A 23,906-nucleotide genomic window follows, 5' to 3' on the forward strand; every position below is an offset into this window, starting at 1 on the left:
CCAGGGGGCACCAATCTATAAAATCATTCTCTTCTCTGCTGAAGGCTCAGGTCTAAAGCACAGGGATGGGCATCGTCAAGGATTAGAGAGAGCGAAGGGCGTTGAGATGGCATTCTTTAGCGGGAAGCGCTTAATAAAATCAACTGGTTGATTGGAAATCGAGTTGGCTGCTGTTGTGAACCCCACCCTGGGGATGTTGTGGGAAGAGGAAATGATCCCAATAGCATCTGCTTGGGTTACAGACCCCTGCCTCAGTTTCTCCATTGTCCCAGGCTGGGTTGTCATATCTGGCAACTGGTGCGATGGCAAAGTATGGCCTCTGGGCTGAGCTTTTTGGGGTCTTGTGGGGGCACAGGGAGGGCGGGTGATGAGCATGTGGTGCTCCCAGCCAGGCGTTGGAGCGTGGGGAGCAGCAGCAGAGGGTAGAGATGGATGGGCGGCAGGACTCCTGGTGCTCCCAGCCCGGTGATGGAGGCCGGGGAGCAGCAGCAGTGGGACAGGGCGGGGCAGTGTGGAGAGGTGGGGGATAGGGCCCCCGGCAGGGAAACTGGTTCAACCAGAACCTCCCTGATCTGTTTGCTCATGTTGGGCAGAGCTGAGCTGAGCCCGCCAGAGGAGGGGAAAGAAAGCGAAGTGGGGGAGAGACAGAGGAGCTTGCAGCCAGGTGTGTGGGGAGGAGTATGGTGAGGAGGAGGAAGAATAGTATTCATTAAGCCCTACTGTGCACCAAGCACCGTACTAAGTACTAGGGAGAAGTACTCATGGTATCCGGTCTCCAAGTGGTCCCAATCTAAGAATGAGGTCACCCGCTCGACTCTTGTTGGCTCTGGCTCCCCCCATCCCCATTGTCTCTGACTCTTCCCCAATACTTTTCCCATTGGCTCTGGTTCTCCCCGGTTCTCCCTTACCCTGCTCCCTTTGGCTCAGATCCATTAACTACTCCTTTGACCCAAGCCTGGGCTTATCCCTCCAAAATCCATTCAGCTCATTGGCCCTTTCTGCCAGGGATGCTTTCTGGCTACTCAGGGGTTTGGAGAGCCACTACCCAGGACAGGTTCTGGATAGTGGTTTCTCTGGCCCAGAGCTCACTTCCCACCCCAGAACCTGCTGAGTAGCTCTGCCTCGCTGCCTCTTCATCCTAGCAACCCCATCCCTCACTTTCTGTCCAGCTACCTGTGCTTCCCTGGCAGGCTCAGTCCTGGTGACAGGTTCAGTAACTGACTCGGTGTCACATCTGGCAGGGGGCTTGGTGACAGGCTCGTCGATGAGTTTGGTAAGGGGCCTGCTGACGGGCTCGCTGGTGGATTTGGTAAGGGCCTCGGCAACAGGCTCACTGATGGGTCCAATAAGGGGCTTGGTGACAGGATCACTGACAGATCCTGTAAGGGGCTCAGTGACCGGCTTGCTGACAGGCCTGGTAAGAGGCTCGGTGACAGGCTCGCTGACTGACCAAGTAAGGGACTCGGTGACCAGCTCCCGACCCAGTAAGGAGCTCATTCCCAGATTCGCTGACTGGCCTGGGAAGGCATTTGTTGACAGGCTCACTGACAGGCCCATTAAGGGGTGTGGTGACAGGCTCACTGACTGGCCCAGTAAGGGGCTTGGTGATAGACTCGCTGATGGATTTGGTAAGGAGCTCAGTGACAGGTTTGCTGATGGATTCAGTAAGGGGCTTGGTGACAATGTTGCCGATGGGTTCGGTAAAGGGTTTGGAGATAGGCTTGCTGACAGGCCCCTAAGGAGCTCAGTGACAGGCTCACTGAAGGACCTGGTAAGGGGTTCGGTGATAGGTTTGGGAAGGGGCTCGGTGACAGACTTGCTGACGGGTTCGGTAAGGGGTTTTGTTAGGTCCAGTAACAGGCTCGGTGACAGGCCCAGTGACAGCCCAATAAGGGGCTCAGAGATTGACCTTCGCTGCTGTGAAATCCGCAGTCCCCGGGGGTGGCTGTGGAGCTGGAGGCTGCACCAACCCTTTGCCCTTACTACCTGGTCAACCATCGTGATGTAACCTACACAGGGAAGAGGGCCATGTGGCAGAGGCCTGCCAGCAGGCACCTGCAAGTTCTTTTCCAGTGGAAGGCTTGCTAGGCTCAGTGTGGGCCGAGCAACATCCCCCCGCCGCCCCTCCGATCTGGCCTTCCGGACCGTTGGCTCTCTCTGCACCTGGAAAGAGCCTCACACCTCCCCAACCAGCCCACCTGCAGTTCTTCCTCATGCAAGCCCAGGCCCCAGGCACATCTCACACCCTCCTCTGGCCCAGGGAGGCCTAATGAGCTCCTCCCCGGCTGCTTCCTCCCAGCTCCGTGACTGGTCGGTCTCAGCCTCTTCTCTCTTTGGATCTCTGATTGGGCTGGGCTGGGCAGGGCTTGGCATAGTGGGTGCAGAGTCCCCCCCTAGATTGTGGGGGTGCTGCCAAGGGCCTGGGGAGGGGCATCTGGGTCATCCAGATGTCCTGCAGTTTATTCCCATGTGCCTCGTCCAGGCAGCATGATGCTCTCATCCCCACTGCATGGGCAGGGAACCTGAGGCTCCACTCTGCACCAGGGCCTGAGACTGTCTGCCCCAGCATCCGTGTCAAGGGCCATCAGACTCCACAGGGAGGAACGGGAGCATTTTGTCTGGCTCACGTGTGACTGAAGGTGCCTGTTTGGTGACCCTAATTTCCATCCCGACGCTCGCGTGCCCCAGATGACCCAGTCACACCAGGCACCCCCGGCTTCATTGTCTTCCAATCTCTGAGCCCCAAACATGCAGCCTGTAGCCCGGGGCTCCAGGCTCCGCTCCCCCCAGAACAGCTTGGAGGCTCAGGGGCAGGAAGGACAACTGTTGCTGTTTGGGCAAGGGGTCCCAGGGCCCCATGAGGAGCGGACAGGCAGCCCCTCTGAGCTCTGAGGGAGGAACTAAGGGAGCAGCCCAGCAGGACTTAGGGCCCCTACAGGATGGGCGGGTGTCAGTGCACCATAGGGGTGGCGGGAGAAACGGCCCTGGCCGGGCCCTGACTCTAACCTAGAAATCTGGGAGGAGAGACCAACTCCCCCTGGGTTTGGAAGAGTAGCAAGATCCTCAGGCCGGCGTCAAACCTCACCCGGGCTGGGATCCCATTGCCCGAAGCCAGTCCGAGCCCGGAGTCCCCGTGTGGCAAGCTGGCCGCGGGGGCCGGAGGCATCCCTGGCGAATCTGCCTATGTGCCGACCGGGGCCGGTGAGGCCATATTTTCCCAGAGCCCGAGGACTGTCACACCCGATTTGGGTGTGGGAAAGGAGCCCGTCGCTGTGCTCACGAGAAATGGGAGACGTCAGGCTTCTTACAAATCTAGAACTTTAATGACGGATTTTGGGGGTCTGGCAGCTCTGGAGCCGACTGGGGCTCTGGCTCGCGCTGAGCGATGGCCCGGCCGCAGGACCTCTCCCAGCCATCGCGGACGCCCCTCCGGCTACTCCCAGCCCCTCATCTGGGCCCCTGGGGGGAACCGGGTGCGCAGGGCAGTGGCCGGGCACAGCTCTCACTTCTCTGACCAATGTTCCCGGTGCCCTTTTGTCCCTCGGGAAGGCAAAGGGCAGGTGGGCAGAGGGCAGGCAGCCCCATGGGCGAGGTCCCTGAGCATTTGAGGAGGCTGCGGCAGCTGCTCACTGAGCACCAGGCTGTGGTTCCCGTTTTCTGCTTCAACTGTGTCCCGCGGGGGCCCCGGTGGGCAGCTTGGCTACTACTCCTTCTCCCTGGGATACTACTTTTCAGAAAGTCTCATCACACTCCACCAGCTGGTCGATGGTGTGCAGCAGGTCTTCGAAGGAAGGGCGCCCCTCCGGTTTCTCCCGAGTGGAAACGGGAAGACACACCGTTACTCGGAGAGCCTGCCATGGATGGGTCATGTGACCCTCCTCCACAGGGGCTGCCGGGGGTCTAGGCGGAGGTCCGGGTTCCACTCGGCCCACTCCCGACCCCGGAGCCTCCCCCACAGCCCCCGACCCGTGCTCCTCTGGCCCATGGATGTGGCGGGAGCGGCCCGGGGTCTGGGTGTGAGAGCAGGTGCCCTCACCCCCTGCCTACAGGCTGGACCGGCCCTGGGGACAAAAGCGAGGGAGGATGCGAAATGGGCTTGGGGTAGAAGGAAGGGAGGGAGAGTGGAAGGGGAGCAGGGAAGTGGGGATACGCACCTCGTGCCAACACCTCAACATAATGTGGTACACGACGCTGGAGGCCAGTGGGGGCCGAGCCAGCCTGTGTCCGTGGCTGACCATGTTCACCACTTCGTAGTTGGTGTTCTTCTCAAACGGCATCCGACCCTCGGTGAAAATCTCCCACATCAGCACCCCTGGGGAGGACACTCATGGTCATGTTAAGCCCGCGTGGTTCCCGTGGGCCGGGCAAAGAAATCTTTGGCTTATAATAATAATGGTACCTGTTAAGCACTTACTCAGTGCCAAGCACTGTTCTAAGCGCTGGGGTAGATAAAGTTAATCAGATTGGACACAGTCCCTGTCCCACATAGGGCTCACATTCCTAAAATCCCCATTTTACAGATATGGTAACTGAGGGCCAAAGAAATTAAAGTGACTTGCCCAAGGTCACACAGCAGATATGTGGCGAAGCTAGTATTAGAACTCAGGTTCTTTATCTCCATGGGCCCCACAGGGCAGGCTCAAATGTGCTCGGCCCCATTAGCAGCGGCTGGTTCCCTTGGGCCCGGCAAGGGCATATTTGACCACATTAGCCCCACGGTCCCCTTAGGACAGTCATAGCCACGTTAGCGGTGTGTGGTTCCTACGGGCTGGACATGGACACACCTGGTCACGAGAAACCTTACCGAATGACCAGACGTCGGACTTGCTGCTGAAGCGGCTGTAGTTAAAGACCTCGGGCGGGCACCACTTCACGGGAAACTTGGCTCCGGACGAGCTGGTGTACTGGTCGTCCAGGACGTACCTAGAGTCAAGGGGTTGAGGGTCACCCAGAGGGAGTCGGGGCAGGGCATGGTGTCGTGCAAGTAGTGGATGTCGGGTGGGATTTTCCAAGGGGGCGGGGTGGGGGAGTTCTTAGCTCTGGGGGCAAACACCTGGGGGGGGCTAAAGAAATAATAATAATGATGGCATTTGTTGAGCGCTTACTACGTGCAAACCACTGTTCTAAGCGCTGGGGGGATGCAAGATGTTCAGGTTGTCCCACGTGGGGCTCATAGTCTCCATCCCCATTTTACAGATGAGGTGACTGAGGCACAGAGAAGTTAAGTGATTTGCCCAAAGTCACACAGCTGACAAGCGGCGGAGCTGGGAGAGCCCGGGCTTGGGAGTCAGAGGTCATGGGTTCGAATTCTGGCTCGGTCACTTGCCAGCTGTGTGACTTTGGGTGAGTCACTTAACTTCTCTGTGCTTCGGTTCCTTCATCTGTAAAATGGGGATAAAAAAAGCTGAGCGCCACTTGTCAGCTGTGTGACTATGGGCAAGTCACAACTTCTCTGTGCCTCAGTTACCTCATCTGTAAAATGGGGCTGAAGACTGTGAGCCTCACGTGAGACAACCTGATTACCCTGTATCTCCCCCAGTGCTTAGAGCAGTGCTCTGCACATAGTAAGCGCTTAACAAATACCCAAAATACCAACGTGGGACAACCTGATAGCCTTGGATCCCTCCCACCCCCCCGCCAGAGCTTTGAACAGTGCTTTGCACAACATAGTAAGCGCTTAACAAATACCGCCATTATTTTAAAAGAAAGGCAGCCGGCCCCTTTCATCCCGGCCCTGCCCCAGCCTCCAAACGGTGGTCAGTCTCTAGCTCAAGGACCGAGGACCAACGTTCCCGAGGAAGCTCATGTGGCTGCTCGGCCCGAGGCCGAAAACCCTGCCCGGGCCCTGCGGAGGGGCTTTGCGGGGGCGCTCTGCCACCTAGTGGTCAACGTGGAGAACGCCGCGCGGAACACTCGGAGTGGCTTTGCGGGGACGCTCTGCCACCTAGTGGTTACAAAAGAGAACGCCGCGCCGGACACGCTGAGGAAGTTTGCTGGAACGCTCTAATAATGGTAATAATGATGTTGGTATTTGTGAAGCGCTTACTTTGTGCAGAGCACTGTTCTAAGCGCTGGGGTAGACACAGGGGAATCACAGTATTAATCCCCATTTTACAGATGAGGTAACTGAGGCCCAGAGAAGTGAAGTGACTTGCCCACAGTCACACAGCTGACAAGTGGCAGAGCTGGGATTCGAACTCATGACCTCTGACTCCAAATCCCGTGCTCTTTCCATATTTGTTAAGCACTTACAATGTGTAGAGCACTCTTCTAAGCACTGGGGTAGATACAGGGTGGCTCAGTGAGAAGCAGTGTGGCTCAGTGGAAAGAGCACGGGCTTTGGAGTCAGAGGTCATGGGTTCGAATCCCGGCTCTGCCACTTGTCAGCTGTGTGACTTTGGGCAAGTCACTTCACTTCTCGGTGCCTCAGTTACTTCATCTGTAAAATGGGGATTAAGACTGTGAGCCCCACGTGGGACAACCTGATTCCCCTGTGTCTACCCCAGCGCTTAGAACAGTGCCTGGCACATAGTAAGCGCTTAACAAATACCAATATTATTACAGGGTCATCAGGTTGTCCCACGTGAGGCTCACAGTCTTCATCCCCAGTTTATTCATTCATTCAATAGTATTTATTGAGCGCTTACTATGTGCAGAGCACTGTACTAAGCTCTTGGAATGAACAAGTCGGCAACAGATAGAGACAGTCCCTGCCGTTTGACGGGCTTACAGTCTAATCGGGGGAGACGGACAGACAAGAACAATGGCAATAAATAGAGTCAAGGGGAAGAACATCTCATAAAAACAATGGCAACCAAATATAGAATCAAGGCGATGTACAATTCATTAACAAAATAAATAGGGTAATGGAAATATATACAGTCGAGCGGACGAGTACAGTGCTGTGGGGATGGGAAGGGAGAGGTGGAGGAGCAGAGGGAAAAGGGGAAAAAGAGGGTTTAGCTGCGGAGAGGAAAAGCGGGGGTGGCAGAGGGAGTAGAGGGAGAAGAGGAGCTCAGTCTGGGAACGCCTCTTACAGATGAGGGAACTGAGGCATAGTGAAGTTAAGTGACTTGCCCACAGTCACACAGCTGCCAAGTGGCAGAGCTGGGATTCGAACCCATGACCTCTGACTCCCAAGCCCGGGCTCTTTCCACTGAGCCACGGGCAAAGCACTGTTCTAAGCGCTGGGGGGATACAAGGCGATCAGGTTGTCCCACTTGGGACTCACGGTCTTAATCCCCATTTTACAGATGAGGTAAAATCTCCCACTTACTATCACCTAGGAAATTCCGAGTAAGAGCTGATTGGAACAGCTCAGAGTGATAATAATAGTGGTATTTGTTAAGCACTTATTATATGACACGAACTGTTCTAAGCGCTGGGGTGGGTACAAGATAATCGGGTCGGATACAGGTCCTGTCCAACATAGGGTTCACAGTCTTAATCCCCATTTTATAGATGAGGGAACTGAGGCCCAGAGAAGTGAAGCAACTTGCCCAAGGTCACCCAGCAGACTAGCGGCAGAGTCGGAATTAGAACCCAGGTCCTTCTGACCCCCAGGCCCGTGCTCTATCACTCAATAGTATTTATTGAGTGCTTACTATGTGCAGAGCACTGTACTAAGCACTAGACCACACTGCTTCTCGAGTTTGAGAAAGTTTGACTTTTCAGTAATGGAGGAGGCAGGCTCACGGCAAGCTGTTTGGGCTTTCTCTGTTCCCCCACCCCCACCTTCTAACAGCTCTCAGTGTACGTCTGACACTCTCACAGTTCCTGGCTGTCTGAGCCAGATGGTGTGATATCTTTTCTACAACTGTTCCAGGGGAGAAGAGTAACAACATCTGAATCATTAGAACTTTCAGGGCTATTTATTCTTCCACTCCCAAGGTTTCAAGTATCTCTAAGCAGATGATTCCCAAATCTACTTTTCCTGTCCTGACCTCTCTCCTTCTCTGCAGTCTCACATTTACTCTTGTCTCCAGGATATCTCTTCTTGGATGTCCTGCTGACACTTCAAACTTACTATGTCCCAAACAGAACTCCTCATCTTCCCACACAAACACTGTACTTCCAATTTCCCATTATTGTGGACAGTACCACTATCCTCCCTGTCTCCCAAGCCTGTAACCTTGGCATTATCCTTGACTCATCTCTCTCACTAAACCCACATATTCAGTGTCACCAAATCCTGTCAGTTCTACCTTCACAACATTGCTAAAATTTCTTTTTCCTCTCCACTCAAATGGTTACTCTGCTGATCGACATACTCAGATCCCGCCTTGCCCACTGCATATGCCTCCTCGCTGACCTCCCTGACTCCTCTCTCTCCCCACTCCAGTCCACACTACACTCTGCTGCTTGGGTCACTTTTCAAAAAAAATGTTCAGTCCATATCTCCCCACTCCTCAAGTTTTTGGCCCATCCCACTCCATGTCAAATAGAAACTCCTTATAGTCAGCTTTAAAGTATTCAATCACTCCTCCCCCTTGTATCTTACTTTGCTGATTTCTACTACTACCCAATCCACACACTTAGCTTCTCTATTGCCAACCTAATCCCTGAATCCCGTTGTCGCCTGTCTTGCCATGGGCCCCTTACCCTCGTCCTCCCTCTGGCTTGGAACTCCCTCCTCCTTCGTACACGACAGATCACCACTCTCCCCATCTCCAAAGCCTTATTAAAATCACATCTCCTCCAAGAGGACTTCCCAACTACGCCCTTGTTTTCCCTGTTCTCCCAACTCTCCTTCTCTTCTGCGTCACCTAAGCACTTGGATCTGTGCCCTTTAAGGTCTCATTTTTCACCCCACCCACAGTACTTATATACAGCTACATAATTTATTTTAATATCTGTCTCCCCCTCTAGACTGTAAGGTCCTTGTAGGCAGGGAACGCTCTACCCCTTCTGTTATTTTGTATTCTCCTAAGTGTTAAGTTCAGCAGCTCTCTGCACACAGGAAGTGCTCAAGACATGCCAACGATTGATCTAGTCATAATTCAAAAATCTCTCAAAGTGGGCAGAACCCAGTACTCTCAGCAACTTTATAGAAAAACATTTTTCATCTGGGCTTCCAAAGCTTCTCATAATTATTAGAAGCTTTAAAAGGTCAAAACGGTTTCAGAAGGTATCATTTGACTCTGGACAAGGTGAGGGAGTGTCGGTTTTGTTTCCAAGTGACAAGGACCCAGCAGACAAACCGTCTGCACACAGTCAGGGGAGACATGAGGGGATGTGGGGATGGATGCTGCTTTGTCATGGGAGATGGGGGACGACGACAGGGAGGTGCAGAGGGCTGTGGGTGAGGGAGGGGACACAGGGAGACCCAGCGGTACCTGGCCATGCCGAAATCAGACACCTTGACCACGCCGGAGTCATTCACCAAACAGTTCCTGGCGGCCTGCGAAACAGCCAGTGGTTGACATATTCCAGTGACGAGTTGGAAAAAAGAAATTCAGTCTCAGTGGGTGTGGGGGATGAATCAATCAATCAGGCAATCAATCAATGGCATCTATTGAGTGCTTAATGTGTGCAGAGCACTGTACTTAGTGCTTGGGAGAGTACAACAGAGTTGGTAGACTTTGCCCCTGCTGACCCTCAGAACTGGGCCACTCTGAGCTGTCTGAGTCTCAGCACTCATTCATTCAGTAGTATTTATCGAGCGCTTACTATGTGCAGAGCACTGTACTAAGTGCTTAGAATGTACAATTCAGCAACAGATATGCAATGTTCTGCTTTCTGCCGCTTCCCAGCCCGGAGCCAGATGCGGGGTGGCCCCAGACCTCCGGCTGCGCCTGCTCAAACGCACTCCATCCGGAGGTGAATCCTAAGTGGTAGGAGAGGCCCCAACTCAGGGAAATTAAGGGAGGAGACATCATGGGACTGTCCGTAGCCCAGGGAAATTGTGGGAAGAGACATCATGGGGCTGTCCGCACCCCAGGAGAATTGTGGGAGGACACATCATGGGGTTGTCTGCAGCCCAGGGGAATTGGGGGAGGAGAGGGAGGGGCCAAGAGAATTCCTCGACAGGGAGGATTGTGTCTACTAACTGTACACTTGTCTCCCATGCCTTTAGGACAGTTCCCTGCACCCAGTAGGCACTCAGTAAATTCCACTGATGGACTGTGAGATCCTGCTGGGGTAGCCTCTCCATTGTGCCTCCCTCCCCCCGGGTCTGCAGTCCCCTCCTTTCCCCCCAGGAGCCCCCGGGGGCAGAGACTCTCTTCCCTCAGACCCTGATCGACCGAGGACTCCCAGTGCCACCCTCTTGCCCTCATGCCCCGGACGCAGAGGAGTGCCAAGAGATCACCAGGTCTCGGTGGATGAAGCTGCTCCGCTCCAGGTAGTCCATGCCCTGGCACACATCCTGGCACATGCTCAGCAGGGTGTCCCGGCTGGAGCGCCCATGTCTCTGCCTCAGGTAGTTCAGCAGGCAGCCGTGTTCCATGAACTCCGTGACGATGTAGATGGGCTTTTGCTGTGTGCACACACCGTAGAGCTGCACCAGTTTGGGGTGAGTCAGTTTCCTGTCGGGGCGGAACAGGCATCCCGAAGTTAGAGTGGCCCTGCCCCTCTGACCTTTGTCCTCTGCCCTCCACCCCCTGCCCTCTGCCCTTCATCCTCCACACTCCTCCCCCTGCCCTCCATCACCCCTTCGCCCCTCCCTCCTCCCGGCCCCCTGATCTCTCATCTCTGCCCTTCATCTCCCCACCTCCCCCATCCCTCGCCCTCTGCCCCAAGTCCCCGCTGCTGGGCCGGAGGACCCCGGCTCCAGAGCCGAGGACTCACATCATGACTTTGGCTTCTTCTATGAAGTCCTCCTCGCACATGGCCCCCTCGCGGATGGCCTTGATGGCCACTTTGTACTGAGCCCGCCACTTGCCGAGCCGGACCACCCCGAAGAGCCCGCTGCCCAGCTCTTTCATGAAGGTCAGCTCTGAGGGGTTGATCTCCCACTTCTCTGCGGGACAGAGGAAGCTGGTCAGGGCGAGGAAGAGGGGATGGCGGTGGGGTGGGGGAGGCGGGGAGGCAGGAGGGAGGCAGATCAAGAATGGATCTCCTGACTCCTTTCAAAATCTACTTCCTAGGTCACTGAGGAAGAGCCAGGGATTGAGAGGGGAGAGTCAGAGGTGTTGGATGTCCCTGCTGGGTCACTGGAATAGAGTCAGGGATGGAGAAGGGAGAGGCAGGGGTGGTAGATGGCCCTTCCCTAACCATGAGGGTGGGGGTCCAGGAGGGCAACCAGGATACACTTCCTCCCAAGTGAGTTGGTGCCCCTGTTGAAGTCAAATCTTGGGATGAAAAGAGCCAGAATAGTACCTCTTAGAGGTCTTTTCAAATATTAAAGTCACACTTGGAGCTGTACTTACTGATGTGCCCTCATTGTTAGGGATGGACCCTCCAACACCTCTGGCTCTCCTCTCTCATCCCTGACTCCCCTCAGGAATTCATCACGGCCCCTCATCCATGGATCTGCCCAACCTCCTCTGGACCTACTGGCCTCCTGCTGTTGAAGGAAGAGGTGTTCCTTCTCTTTGTTCTGAGCTCGCCTCCTCCTGGCTCCAGTGGGGGCCCCTCGCCCTGGCATTCGGCCAGTTGGTGGTATGTAGTCAGCGCTTACTGTGTGTTCTGCCCTGCACTAAGCCCTGGGGCGGTAGGGCTTGAGGGCAGTTATGGATTCGCCCACTCCCGGGTATGTAGCTCACCTGTGGCATGGGTCATTAGTCAGTCAATCAGTCCACTGTATTTATTGAGTGCTTACTTTGTGCAGAGCACTGTACTAAGCACTTGGGAGAGTACGATATAACAATAAACAGACACATTCCCTGTCCACAATGAGCTTTCAGTCATTACCGTAGCTGAACCCCGCCGTGGTCGGAGCGTGTCTCCCCTTGATGCTCACTGGATACCGCAGCCTCGTGACGAGACCTAGGGGTCAGAGGACAAACGTCCCGTGGGAGCCCCAGGGAACTGAGCTCTGGAACCAGTCTGTTCCGGGGCCTCGGACTGGTCCCCAGCTTTAAAGCGGGGATCGGGGACAGGGATTACCTGCTGCATTGTGCTTGTGATACTCGATGACCTCGGGGATGGAGGGAAACGCGTGCTTTTCTGCTAGATAGTACTTCTTGGGAGTAGCTGCCGTCTCCTTGATGTGGTAGTGGCGTAAGCCTGACAAGCCTTCCCTAGGGCCGGGGACAAGTGCAAGGTGTTTCTCCTGAGGGAAGGTGAGTCACTCCTGTCCATCGAGTCATTCCCACCCCACTTGAACCTGCAGTTCAAATCAGCGCAGCTGGCTCCCGAAGGCCCAGTGGAAGGATGACTGAAAGGGGGTCCGCTGCCCCAGAAGCCTTTCTGCCAAACTCACTGTCTTTCCCAGAGTTCAGACGGCACCAAAACAACCCAGGTCAGGCAACTCACCCTCCAAACTTTGTGTAAAGGGAGACGGTGTACAAGCCTGGCTGACTGGAGTCCCTCACGATGAAGCCTCCTTCCTTATCCTGGAGGAAGCCAAACAGAAAGGATATTTTAGGCTCCAAAACTGCTCTGCAGAAGTGCCTGACTGGAAGAGTAGAAACATCCCCTGGGCTGGAGCGCCCAGCTCCAACTGGAGCAACCAGGTGACGTTTGGAAGTGAGGTTGCATGGTCAGGGCTGGGTCCCTTCTAAGTGGACCATGAAGGGACCAGGCTGGAGATGAGGCCAGCTGGGCCGACCCTCCCGCTCTCTGGTGATTTCTGGAACAGATGGGGTTTGTCCCCGGCTCTCGAGTCCCAGCAGACTCACAGGGCATTGAGTCGCCGTAGAACCGAACCCCGCGATCCTGCTTTCTGGTTTGTGTGTGAGGAGCTGGGCCCAAACGGGAATACCAAACTAGCACAAGGGTGCAGCTGGACCCATGTGGGGAGAGGGGGATGCTTGTTCCAGGCCATGGCCTCCTGGGGGTAGGCTCCGGGGGACCTTGCCCTGGGGGAGCAGGAGGCCTGTCACAGGTCAGAGTTTCCTGGGGGTCAGTCCCAGGCCAGGGCCTTCTGGGGGTCAGGCCCAGGGGACCCTGTAGGGAGAAGGGGCTCCTTCTCTGCCTTATCCTGGACCCAGCCCTGATGACAGGAAGACACCCTGGGCAATACTGATGCTGTCACCCGTGGGCCGGCCATCCCCTCATGAGGCCCGGAGCTCTCCAAAACGATTGGGGAAGGGCATTTCCCCAGAGTTGGCCCTAAGTATTGTCCCCATGGGCCTGGGGAAACAGTGGGAAGAGAAGATGGGGAGGTGGATGGATAGGACAGGGAGAAGTGGGTCAGGATCCAGGCTCTAAGGGCTCTTGGTCAGTTGTGCCGACCGGCCACAAGTCATGACTCCTCAGCCTGACCAGACCATCTCTCCTCCTCTCATTGTGGCCCTTGCAGTGGGAGGATCAGGGCTGAGGGCACACGGCACTTGCCTCTTTCTTGAGGAGCTGCTCTGCCTTGCTGCGGTTCATATTCCGGCAGTACCACCTGAAGAAAACAGATGGCCACAGCCCAGTCAGGGGAGTCCTGACCCTGGTCTCAGAGGAAAATAAGGAACTCTACCTTGGGTTGTTCCTCTGACTGCCTCCCGCGACCACCAGTGAGGGCCTGGTGGGGGTCGGGGAGGACCCAGCAGAGGTGAGGGTACAGACCCCGCAGGAGTGGGGATCCAGACCCAGCTCCCCACCCCACACTGGCCCACCGTCCTCAGCCTCAAGCCTCTGAGCCTATCAGAGTTTCTTTTTCCTCAAGTGATGGCCTCAGTAATGCAAACGGCAATCCGGGGCCCCAAATCCAGTGGCCCGGCCACTCACAGGTTGAGGTTCCACTTGCGCCTGCCCGGCCTACGGCACAAGGATGGTGGGAGGGAAGGGGTCCCCGTCTTCTGTGAGAGAGAGCCAGGGCCAAGATCATCAATCACTCTGCACACATCCTCTTCCTCCTCAAAAACCTCCAACAGATGCCCATCCATTTTCAAACTAAAGAGAAACTCCTGACTGTTGGCTTTAAAGATGTTCATTAGTTCTCCTGCTCCCATCCGTCCTCGCTCCTCTCCCACTACAACTCAGGCTGCACACTTTGCTCCTCTAATGCCAGTCTACCTAATGTGCATCTCAGTTGTTTCTCAATCAACCAATCAATAGCATTTATTGAGCGCTTTCTTTGTACAGAGCCCTGTAGTAAACACTTGTCTCTCTTGCTGTTGATCCCTTCCTTCTGCTCTCCTTCCTGCCAGGATCTCCTTCCTCCTTCATATCTGATGGACCTCCACTCTCCCCATCTTCAAAGCCCTCCTAAAAATCACCTCTCCTTCAGGAAACCATCCCCAATTAACCTCTCATCACCCCATCCCATTCTTCCTCCCTTCTGCATCGCCTAATCACTTGGATCCACATCCCCTAAGTGCTTTAATACTTTTCCCCACCTCCAGAGCACTTATGTCTGTCTCCTTACACTCTGCTGCTTCCCCTAGCTGTCATTTAGAATAATTTCTGTCTCCCCCAATTAGATTGTAAGCTCCTCAAGGACAGGGATCATTTCTACCTACTATTATATTCTTCTAAGGGCTCAGAACTGGGCTGTTTATACATTAGGCGCTGAATAAATACCACTGCTTGATTGAATGACTGAGAGGGGTGAGAAGGAGAGGGAAGAAGGAAAGTAAGAAGAAAGGGAGGGATAATGGGAGTAGAGTGGGTGAGGAAGAGAGGGAGGAGGGGAAGAGGGTGATGAAGACAAGGAGGAAATGGGGAAAGGAAGAGATGTCGGCAGAATTCAAAGAGGAAATTTATGGAAAACCCCCAGTTTTCACTGATCCCTTCTGTGGAGCTGGTTAGACTGCCACTTTTCAATAGGCCACCCCATAGAGTTGGTTAGACACCCCAATTTCACTGAACTGCCCCTTGGAGCTGGTTAGACCCCAGTTTTCAGTGGGCCACCCCGTGGAGCTGATTAGACCCCCCAGTTTTCACTGGTCTGGCCCACGGAGCTGGTTGGGCCCAGTTTAGGTTAATCCCCGCCCTCACCCTCATGCCCATGTTGCTTACTGGTACTGGTCCAGGTTGTTGGGTTTCTTTCCCGTGACGTAGTTACTTGGGATGTAACCTTCGCTTCTAGAGGCAACCGGAAATGCTCAGAGCCCGAGGGGGATGGGCGCCATGCACACAGAACCAGCCAGGCTCCTCCTCCTCCAAACCCCCTCTCCTCCCTGCTCTCCCTCTCCCCTTCCCCCCAACTCCTCCCTCTTTGAGTCTCACTCCCTGCCATTCCTGCTCCCACCCCCGCCTGTCCCACCCACCTCCCGTGCCCATCGGCCCGAGGCAGCACATTGCACCCCCTATTGTGTGGGATTCATTGCAGTCCAAGCCCCTCTGCGAGGGAGAACCCTCAGGTAACCTGGAGAGTTGCCTGGCTCGAGCTGCTGTGTGCAGCACCTCCCCCCTCTCCCGGTTAGGGGGCCCAGGCAGTCACCCCCACGGGTTGAGAGGGGGTGGGGTATCACAAGGATGGCAATGCAGGCAGCCAGGGGCCGGGCGGCTCACCCGAACTTGTCTCGGGCTCGCCACCAGTGCACGTCGCTCTTCTCCAGCACCGTGTACTCCTGCCCTCGCTCCAGGCGCAGGTCGTGTGCCTCGGTGGCTTGGAAATCGAACATGGCGACGACGACTTCTTCCCCGCCACCTTCGTCCTCTGGTGGGAGCGGCGGTGGAGGCCTTCTCTGGAGGAGACCAAACTGCTGAACCCTCGGGGCCAGAGCGCAGTGATTCAAAGGCTCCTCCCTCCTCAGGCTGGCCTGGCACCCTCTGCCGCCAGCCTCTGCTCAGTCTGACCCGCTGGGAGGGACCTCCCCGTGCTGCTCCTCTGCCGCTGCCCCCCGAACTGCCCTGTCTCCCTCCAACTATCAACTGCATCTTGGCCACATCAGGGAGCGCTCGCCCGCCCTCTCCTACCTGGAGTTTCTGTGGGGCAGGAGGCAGGGTCTTCTTTATACCTGAAAGTGGGACAGTGGACCATGAGTGCCGAGGGCTCATGGAGATCGGTGGCGGCAGCGGAGAAGGCAGAGAGGACCTGGAACTGTGGCTGACTGCCTGCCAAACACCCGGCTATCTCCGAGTGTGAGCTGAGCCCAGGGGTCGGACGTGGAGTCGCAGCCTCGCCCAGTGCCCCCGGGGACTTGTGAGCCCACCGAATAGGATAATGTAGCTGGCCAGAGGGTTCCATTAGCACACCGGGTCACAGCCAGGGATTTGTCATGGACTTGGGGAACTTCATCCCCCGCCAAGTGCAAGGAGCCGGTCAGTTCCCAACCCCACTGAGGGAAGGGTCACTGGGCGAGCCTGCGCCTGGACTATCTGTAGTGCAACTAAGCACGGCAAGGCCTGGGATTGTTCATGAAGCAGGAGTACTTACTACTCTCAAAAAGATTGTATTTTTCGCATCCAGGGGCTAACTTTTCCGTTTGTCTGCAACACTGGTAGACGCCTTCCGCCCAGAACTTGGGGTGATATTTCACCATGATGTTGCTGTTGTGCTTTATTTCTGCAATTTGAGGAAGAACGGTCCAGGTTAGTGGTGCGTTCCAAGCGGGCCATGGGAGTCAGGCGGGCCATGGAAGCGGGACACGGAAGCTGACCGTGGAGTGGGCTGTGGGAGTGGGCCAGGGAATCGGGTCCCAGGAGTGGGCTCCGGGAGCAAAGTGGACTATGGGAGCAGGGAGTGGAAGCAGAGTGGAATAGGCCATGAGAGCTGAGCAGGGTGGGTCTTGAGAAGGGACCCCAGAATCAGGTCTCAAGAGCACAATGCAGTGGACCACAGAAACAGGCCTTGGGGACTGAGCGAAGTGGGTCACAGAGTGGGCCACCCTATCAGGCACTAGGAGCAGAACGGAGAGGGCCTCAGGAGGAAGCCATGGGAGTTGAGTGCAGTGAACCACCGGAGCGGGTCAGGCCACAGAAGAAAGCCCCGGGAGCAGAGCAGAGCAGAGCAGAGCAGGCCGCGGAAGCTGAGGCCACGACAAGCAGACCAGCCATCCTCCGTGTCGCACTTGAAACTACCTGGCCAAGGGCTGGGCAGGCCCTGGAGGGTCCCTGAGCAGAGACCATTTTGGAGTGCGTGGGGTGGGGCTCTCGGAGAGCAGGGAGCATGTCTTTACTGAATGTATTCATTCATTCAATCGTATTTATTGAGTGCTTCCGGTGTGCAGAGCTAAGTGCTTGGAAAGTACAGTTTGGCAACAGATAGAGATAATCCTACCCAACAATAGGCTCACAGTCTAGAAGGGGGAAGACAGAAAACAAAACAAATCAAGTAGACAGGCATCGATAGCATAAAAATGTACTCTTCCAAGCACTCAGTCCAGGGCTCTCTACACAGTGAGGGCTCAGTCAAGACCCCTGATGGGTTGGTGGGAACAGGTTCATTGGTGAGAGGGGGTGAGAGGGAGTGTATTCAGGCAGTTTGGGGTGGGCGACCGAGTTTTGGGGACTGGGGCCAGCCTACCAGCCAAGGCTACTGCTGCCAGGAGGGGGTGGGGAGGAAAAGACCTCATAAGCATCAGGACTCTACCCTGCCCCAGACTCTCTGGCCAGCACTGCTGCTGCCAGGTGGGGGTGGGGCAGGACAGGGGCAGGGGCAGGAGCAATGGGAAACCAAGGCACTGCTTAGTCCTGGACCGAGTTACCTTCTTTGAGATTCTTCACCCATCGGTCCCTGCTCTGGGCACTGGGTGCAAAGACGTAGAGGGTGTTAGCCTCGTGCACCACCTGGAATGGACAAGGTGGGGGTGGCAGGAGAGCTAAATGTTGGGGGGCTTAATGCCAGCAACCCTGACCCCAGCTCCTCCATCTTTACCCCGATGGAAAACACCAATCCACAGAAGGAAAGATGGAACAAGATTCAGGACCACACAAGTTCCCCTTCCTGCTCCCCTCTCTTCTTCACTCCCCAACCCGCTCCCCCTAACCTGCTGCCCTCTGCCCACACCCCAACCCTGCTCTTCTTCCATTCCCTAGGGATGGAGCTGGGATTGAAGCTGAAACTATGGTTGGGACTGGGGCTGGGATTGAATTTGGGAATGGGACTAGGGCTGAGGCTGGGGTTTGGGAATGGAGTTGGGGTCAGGGATGGGCCTGAGGCTCAGGCTGTGCTCAACAGGTGAGCCCAGATGGAGCCATCCTGGGGTTCCCAGCCCCTTCTCGCCCCAGAATGCTGCCGCTGTCCAGCCAGGGCCCAGATCGCTTGACCTCACTGATCCGGCCAGCACAGTGGACAGCACGAGGGAGAGCCCATCCTCAGTGGGACTTCGAGGACTTACCTGGAACGCGAACTGGTTCTGGCAGGGGGTGGCTCCGTCGTCACTTTTCACGGTTTCCACACAACGGATTTTGGAAATGTCGATAAAGCCTTTCCGGTGCTTTTTCTGAAAAAGGAGGGGTGGGAGGCATTGGATGGGGACCCTGGGAGGAGGTCCAATGTGGCCAGGACAGGGCAGTGTGGTCAGGAGGGGAGTTGGGGGTGGGCAGAATGGGGTGTTAGGGCTTGGAGGGGAATCACTCAATCAGTAAATCATATTTATTGAGTGATTGCTCTGTGCAGAGCACTGCAATAAGCCCTCGGAAGAGTACAATAGAACGGACTTGGTAGACACGTTCCCTGCCTACAAGGAGCTTACAGTCTAGAGGCGGAGACAGACATTAAATTATGGATATGTACATAAGTGCTGTAGGGCTGAGGGTGGGTTAAATAAAGGTTGCAAATCCAGGTGCAAGAGCAACAGAGGAGGGAGAGGGAATAGTGGAAAGAGGGCTTAGACAGGGAAGGCCTCTTGGAGGAAATGTAATTTTAATGAGGCTTTGAAGGTGGGGAGAGTGATCGTCTGTCAGCTATGAAAGGGGAGGGCTTTCCAGGCCAGAGGCAGGACGTGGGCGAGGGGTCGGTGGTGAGATACGCGAGATAGAGTACAGTGAGTAGGCAGGTGTTAGAGGAGTGCTAACCCTAATCCCCTCTGCCTTCAAACACGCCCACGTCTCCCCCATCCTAAAAAAACCCGCTCTTGACCCCACTTCCCCCTCCAGTTATCGTCCTATCTCCCTACTACCCTTCCTTTCCAAAATCTTAGAACGAGTCGTCTACAATCGATGCCTAGAATTCCTTAACTCCCATTCTCTCCTAGACCCCCTCCAATCTGGCTTCCGTCCCCTCCACTCTACCGAGACTGCTCTCTCTAAGGTCACCCATGACCTCCTTCTTGCCAAATCCAATGGCTCCTACTCCATTCTGATCCTCCTTGACCTCTCTGCTGCCTTTGACACTGTCGACCATCCCCTCCTCCTCCATACCTTATCTCACCTTGGCTTCACGGACTCTGTCCTCTCCCGGTTCTCCTCTTACCTCTCTGGCCGATCATTCTCGGTCTCCTACGCTGGAGCCTCCTCCCCCTCCCATCCTTTAACTGTTGGAGTTCCTCAAGGGTCAGTTCTTGGCCCTCTTCTGTTCTCCATTTACACTCACTCCCTCGGTGAACTCATCCGCTCTCACGGCTTTGACTACCATCTCTACGCAGATGACACGCAGATCTACATCTCCGCCCCTGTCCTCTCCCCCTCCCTTCAGGCTCGCATCTCCTCCTGCCTCCGGGACGTCTCCACCTGGATGTCGGCCCGCCACCTAAAACTCAACATGAGCAAGACTGAGCTCCTCATCTTCCCTCCCAAGCCCGGTCCGCTCCCAGACTTCTCCATCACCGTGGATGGCACGACCATCCTTCCCGTCCCGCAGGCCCGCAATCTCGGTGTCATCCTTGACTCGTCCCTCTCATTCACCCCACACATCCTATCCGTTACCAAGACCTGCCGGTTTCACCTCTACAATATCGCCAAGATCCGCCCTTTCCTCTCCACCCAAACGGCTACCTTACTATTACGGGCTCTCGTTATATCCCGGCTAGACTACTGTGTCAGCCTTCTCTCTGACCTCCCTTCCTCCTCTCTCGCCCCGCTCCGGTCTATTCTTCACTCCGCTGCCCGGCTCATCTTCCCGCAGAAACGATCTGGGCATGTCACTCCCCTTCTTAAACAACTCCAGTGGTTGCCTATCGACCTCCGCTCCAAACAAAAACTCCTCACTCTAGGCTTCGAGGCTCTCCATCACCTTGCCCTTCCTACCTCTCCTCCCTTCTCTCTTTCTACCGCCCACCCGCACGCTCCGCTCCTCTGCCGCCCACCTCCTCGCCGTCCCTCGGTCTCGCCTATCCGCCGTCGACCCCTGGGTCACGTCCTCCCGCGGTCCTGGAACGCCCTCCCTCCTCACCTCCGCCAAACTGATTCTCTTTCCCTCTTCAAAACCTTACTTAAAAATCACCTCCTCCAAGAGGCCTTCCCAGACTGAGCTCCTCTTCCCCCTCTACTCCCTCTGCCATCCCCCCTTTACCTCTCCGCAGCTAAAGCCTCATTTTCCCCTTTTCCCTCTGCTCCTCCACCTCTCCCTTCCCATCCCCACAGCACTGTACCCGTCCGCTCAACTGTATATATTTTCGTTACCCTATTTATTTTGTTAATGAATTGTACATCGCCTTGATTCTATTTAGTTGCCATTGTTTTTATGAGATGTTCTTCCCCTTGACGCTGTTTAGTGCCATTGTTCTTGTCTGTCCGTCTCCCCCGATTAGACTGTAAGCCCGTCAAACGGCAGGGACTGTCTCTATCTGTTGCCGACTTGTTCATCCCAAGCGCTTAGTACAGTGCTCTGCACATAGTAAGCGCTCAATAAATACTATTGAATGAATGAATGAAAGGAGTGAAGTGAACCTACTGGTTAGTAGTAGGAAATCAGCGAGGTAAGATAGGAGGAACAGGGTGATTGAGTGCTTTAAAGCCAATGGCAAGGAGTTTCTGTTTAGTGTGAAGGAGGATGGGTAACTGGAGGTTCTTGAGGAGTGAGGAAACACGGACTGAAATTATAGGGGCACTAGAGTGAAGTATGGACAGGAGTGTGAGGGACAGGAGGCAGGGAGGTCAGCTCAGAGGCTGATGCAGTAATCAAAATGGGATATAAGTGCTAGCATCAGCTCAGTAGCAGTTTGGATGGAGAGGAAAGGGCATATTTTAGCAATGGTGTAAAGGCAGAATTGACAGGATTTGGTGACAGACTGAATATATGGGTTGAATGAGGGAGATGAGATGAGGATAATGTCAAGTTCACAGGCTTGTGAGACAGGGAGGATGGCGGTATTATCTACAGTGGAGGATAAAGTCACGGGGAGGACAGGGTTTGGATAGGAAGATGAAGCATTCTGTTTTGGATATGTTAGGGTTGAGGGGTTGGCAGGACATCCAAATAGGGATGTCCTGAAGGCAGGAGGAAATACGAGGCTGGTGAGACGAAGATAAATTGGGGTTAGAGACATAGATTTGGGAATTATCTGCATAGAGATGGTAGTTGAACCCATGGGAGCGAATGAGTTCTCCAAGGGAGTGGGTGTAGATGGAGAATAGAAGGAGACCCAGAACCGAGCCTTGAGAGACTCCCAGAGTTAGGAGGTGGGAGGCAGAGGAAGAGCCCACGATAAAAATCTAGAAGGAGCAGCCAGAGAGGTAGGAGCTCACCTCCTTCAGGAGGCCTTCCCAGGCTGAGCCCTCCTTTTCCCTCTGTCCCTCCTCCCCTCCCCATTCCCCCTACTCCCTCCCTCTGCTCTTCCCCCTTTCCCTCCCCGCGGCACTTGTGCATATTTGTCTATCTTATTTATTACTCTATTTTAATAATGATGTGTATATATCTAAGATTCTATTTATCTTGGTGGTATTAATGCCTGACTACTTGTTTTGTTTTGTTGTCTGTCTCCCCCGTTTAGACTGTGAGCCCATTGTTGGGCAGGGATTGTCTCTATCTGATGCCGAATTGCACATTCCAAGCGCTTAGTACAGTGCTCTGCACACAGTAAGCGCTCAATTAATACGAATGAATGAATGAATGAATGAATAAGAGGAGAACCAGGAGAGGACAGAGTCTGTGTAGTCAAGATTGAATAATGTTTGTAGGAGAAGAGGGTGGCCGGCAGTGTTGAAGGCAATCAAGAAGTCAAGGGGGATTAGGTTGGAGTAGAGGCCATTGGATTTGGCAAGAAGGAAATCATTGGTGACATGTGAGAGGGCAGCTTCCATGGAAAGAAGGGGGCGGAAGCCAGGTTGAAGGGAGTCCAGGAGAGGAAGTGGAGACAGTGGATATTTGAGGAATTTGGAAAGGAATGGTAGGTGGGAGATTAAGTGACAGCCTGAGGGAGTCGTGGGGTTATGGGAGGGGTATTTTAGGATAGGGAAGACATGAGCATGTTTGAAAACAGTGGGGAAAAAGCCACTGGAAAGTGAACAGTTGAAGATGGCCATCAGGGAGGGAAGAGAGGGGGCAAGTGTTTTGATAAGGTGTGACAGACAGGTGGAGGGGGTAGATTTTGAGAGGAGGCAGATCTCCTCTTGAGATACTGCTGTGAAAGATGGGAGAGTTGAAGAGGATGCAGGATGAGGGAGGGGCTGGAGAGGATCAGGGGAGATTATGGGGGGATTGTGCCTGATGGTATCAATTTTACCAATAAAGTATGTGGCCAATCATTAGGGACAAGAGATGATGGGGAGGTGGAGGGAGGATGGGGGTTTGAGGAGGGAGTTAAACATCTGAAAGAACTGGAGAAGGCAATGGGCATGGGAGTTAATGAGGATGGAGGAATAATGTTGTCAGGCAGAAGAGAGGGCACAGTTAAAGTTGGCAAGGATGAGTTTGGGATGGACAAGGTCAGCCTGCTATCTGGATTTCCGCCAGCAGTGCTCTGCGCCTCGTCCACAGGAGCAAAGGAAGCATACTATGGAGGTGATCAAAGGCTGTGGGGTGGTATGAGATCAGCAAAGGGACAGGGGAGTGAAGGACTTGAATTCAGGAGAGCCCCTCCTCCTAAGTGGGATTCTAGAAGGGTTCCAGCTGGATTCTGCGAGGAAGTGTCATTTGTTGGGGGCAGAGCTGAGGAGCATTACTCAGGTTGAGCAGCCAACAGCTCCTTCCTTAACCCACCATACCCTTTCCACCCCCTTCCTACCCCCAACCCTGGAGTAGGAGTTGACCAGAGTCAGATGGCCAGGAGGAACAAATGCCCACGAACAGGATGTGATTGGTTGAAGGGTAGATGGAAGCACACTGAAGATACTGATCACATACACTAAGTGGTAAAGGACAGGATAGGGGGTATTTCTGTATTTCTCTTTCATGTTCGACATTCTCTTACTGCCATCACGGGCAGGAGTCCTGTCCTTACACAGTCAAGAATTTCAGACTCTGAACCAGTGGTTCGGTCCGGGCCACCAGGGTCAGCCAGCAAACAGGTCTGGTCTGCCAGCTGCAGGTCACTAAAACCTGTGATACCCTGAAGCCTCTCCCCAGGGAGGATCACCGTGCCTCCCCTCCCCACCACCCCAACTCTTCCTCCTTATCTCCTGTCTCCTCTCCTTCCCCCCTCCCCCGCCTCCTCCCTTCAGCGGTTGATAAGCAGAAGCAGAGATAACTCAACAGATAACTAGTTTCCTCCTCTCCTTTCCTCTGTTCCCTTGAGGCATTGCCCAGGGGATGGTGGAACTGGCAGCTCAGAGAAATTGAGGAACTGGGAATGGGGGTGGGAGGCAGCTGGAGGAGGTAGTGAATAGCCCAACCCTAGGCCCAGCTTTGGGCTCAGCCACAGTCATGAACAGTATAGCACCAATTTGGGATCCAGAAGAAGAGGAAGGAAGGAGCTCACTGCAATGTCAAGGGTTTGTACTTGATAGTTCCTGTTGAAAACCTCAACTTAACAGTTGAGGGGCCAAGATTATCATCATGAGAAATTCACAGAGAGGAAACTTCTTCCAGGCCGGAAGAGCCGCAG

General features: G+C 54.7%; 1 protein-coding gene across 3 annotated transcripts in view; it reads right to left on the bottom strand.

The window, feature by feature from the left end:
* Positions 1 to 3,300: 3,300 nt before the first annotated feature.
* Positions 3,301 to 23,906, bottom strand: part of TEC (tec protein tyrosine kinase) — a 56,109-nt gene continuing 35,503 nt past the window's right edge. The window contains exons 3-18 of one of the 3 annotated variants that reach the window (XM_029077093.2): positions 18,321 to 18,425; positions 17,688 to 17,769; positions 16,418 to 16,546; positions 15,958 to 15,998; positions 15,550 to 15,725; positions 15,055 to 15,120; positions 13,441 to 13,495; positions 12,418 to 12,497; positions 12,049 to 12,182; positions 11,854 to 11,928; positions 10,789 to 10,960; positions 10,310 to 10,526; positions 9,336 to 9,400; positions 4,805 to 4,923; positions 4,155 to 4,312; positions 3,301 to 3,809 (exon numbers count right to left, since the gene is read on the bottom strand). In XM_029077093.2, the coding sequence (XP_028932926.1) occupies positions 3,732 to 3,809; positions 4,155 to 4,312; positions 4,805 to 4,923; positions 9,336 to 9,400; positions 10,310 to 10,526; positions 10,789 to 10,960; positions 11,854 to 11,928; positions 12,049 to 12,182; positions 12,418 to 12,497; positions 13,441 to 13,495; positions 15,055 to 15,120; positions 15,550 to 15,725; positions 15,958 to 15,998; positions 16,418 to 16,546; positions 17,688 to 17,769; positions 18,321 to 18,425 (1,752 nt within the window). In that variant the 3' untranslated portion in view covers positions 3,301 to 3,731. Of the gene's footprint in view, positions 3,810 to 4,154; positions 4,313 to 4,804; positions 4,924 to 9,335; positions 9,401 to 10,309; positions 10,527 to 10,788; positions 10,961 to 11,853; positions 11,929 to 12,048; positions 12,183 to 12,417; positions 12,498 to 13,440; positions 13,496 to 15,054; positions 15,121 to 15,549; positions 15,726 to 15,957; positions 15,999 to 16,417; positions 16,547 to 17,687; positions 17,770 to 18,320; positions 18,426 to 23,906 lie in introns of those variants that run through there. The other 2 variants (XM_039913747.1, XM_007665327.2) reach the window with 2 other exon arrangements.

The sequence above is a fragment of the Ornithorhynchus anatinus genome, chromosome 12 (genome assembly GCF_004115215.2).
Source record: "Ornithorhynchus anatinus isolate Pmale09 chromosome 12, mOrnAna1.pri.v4, whole genome shotgun sequence".
NCBI lineage: Eukaryota > Metazoa > Chordata > Mammalia > Monotremata > Ornithorhynchidae > Ornithorhynchus > Ornithorhynchus anatinus.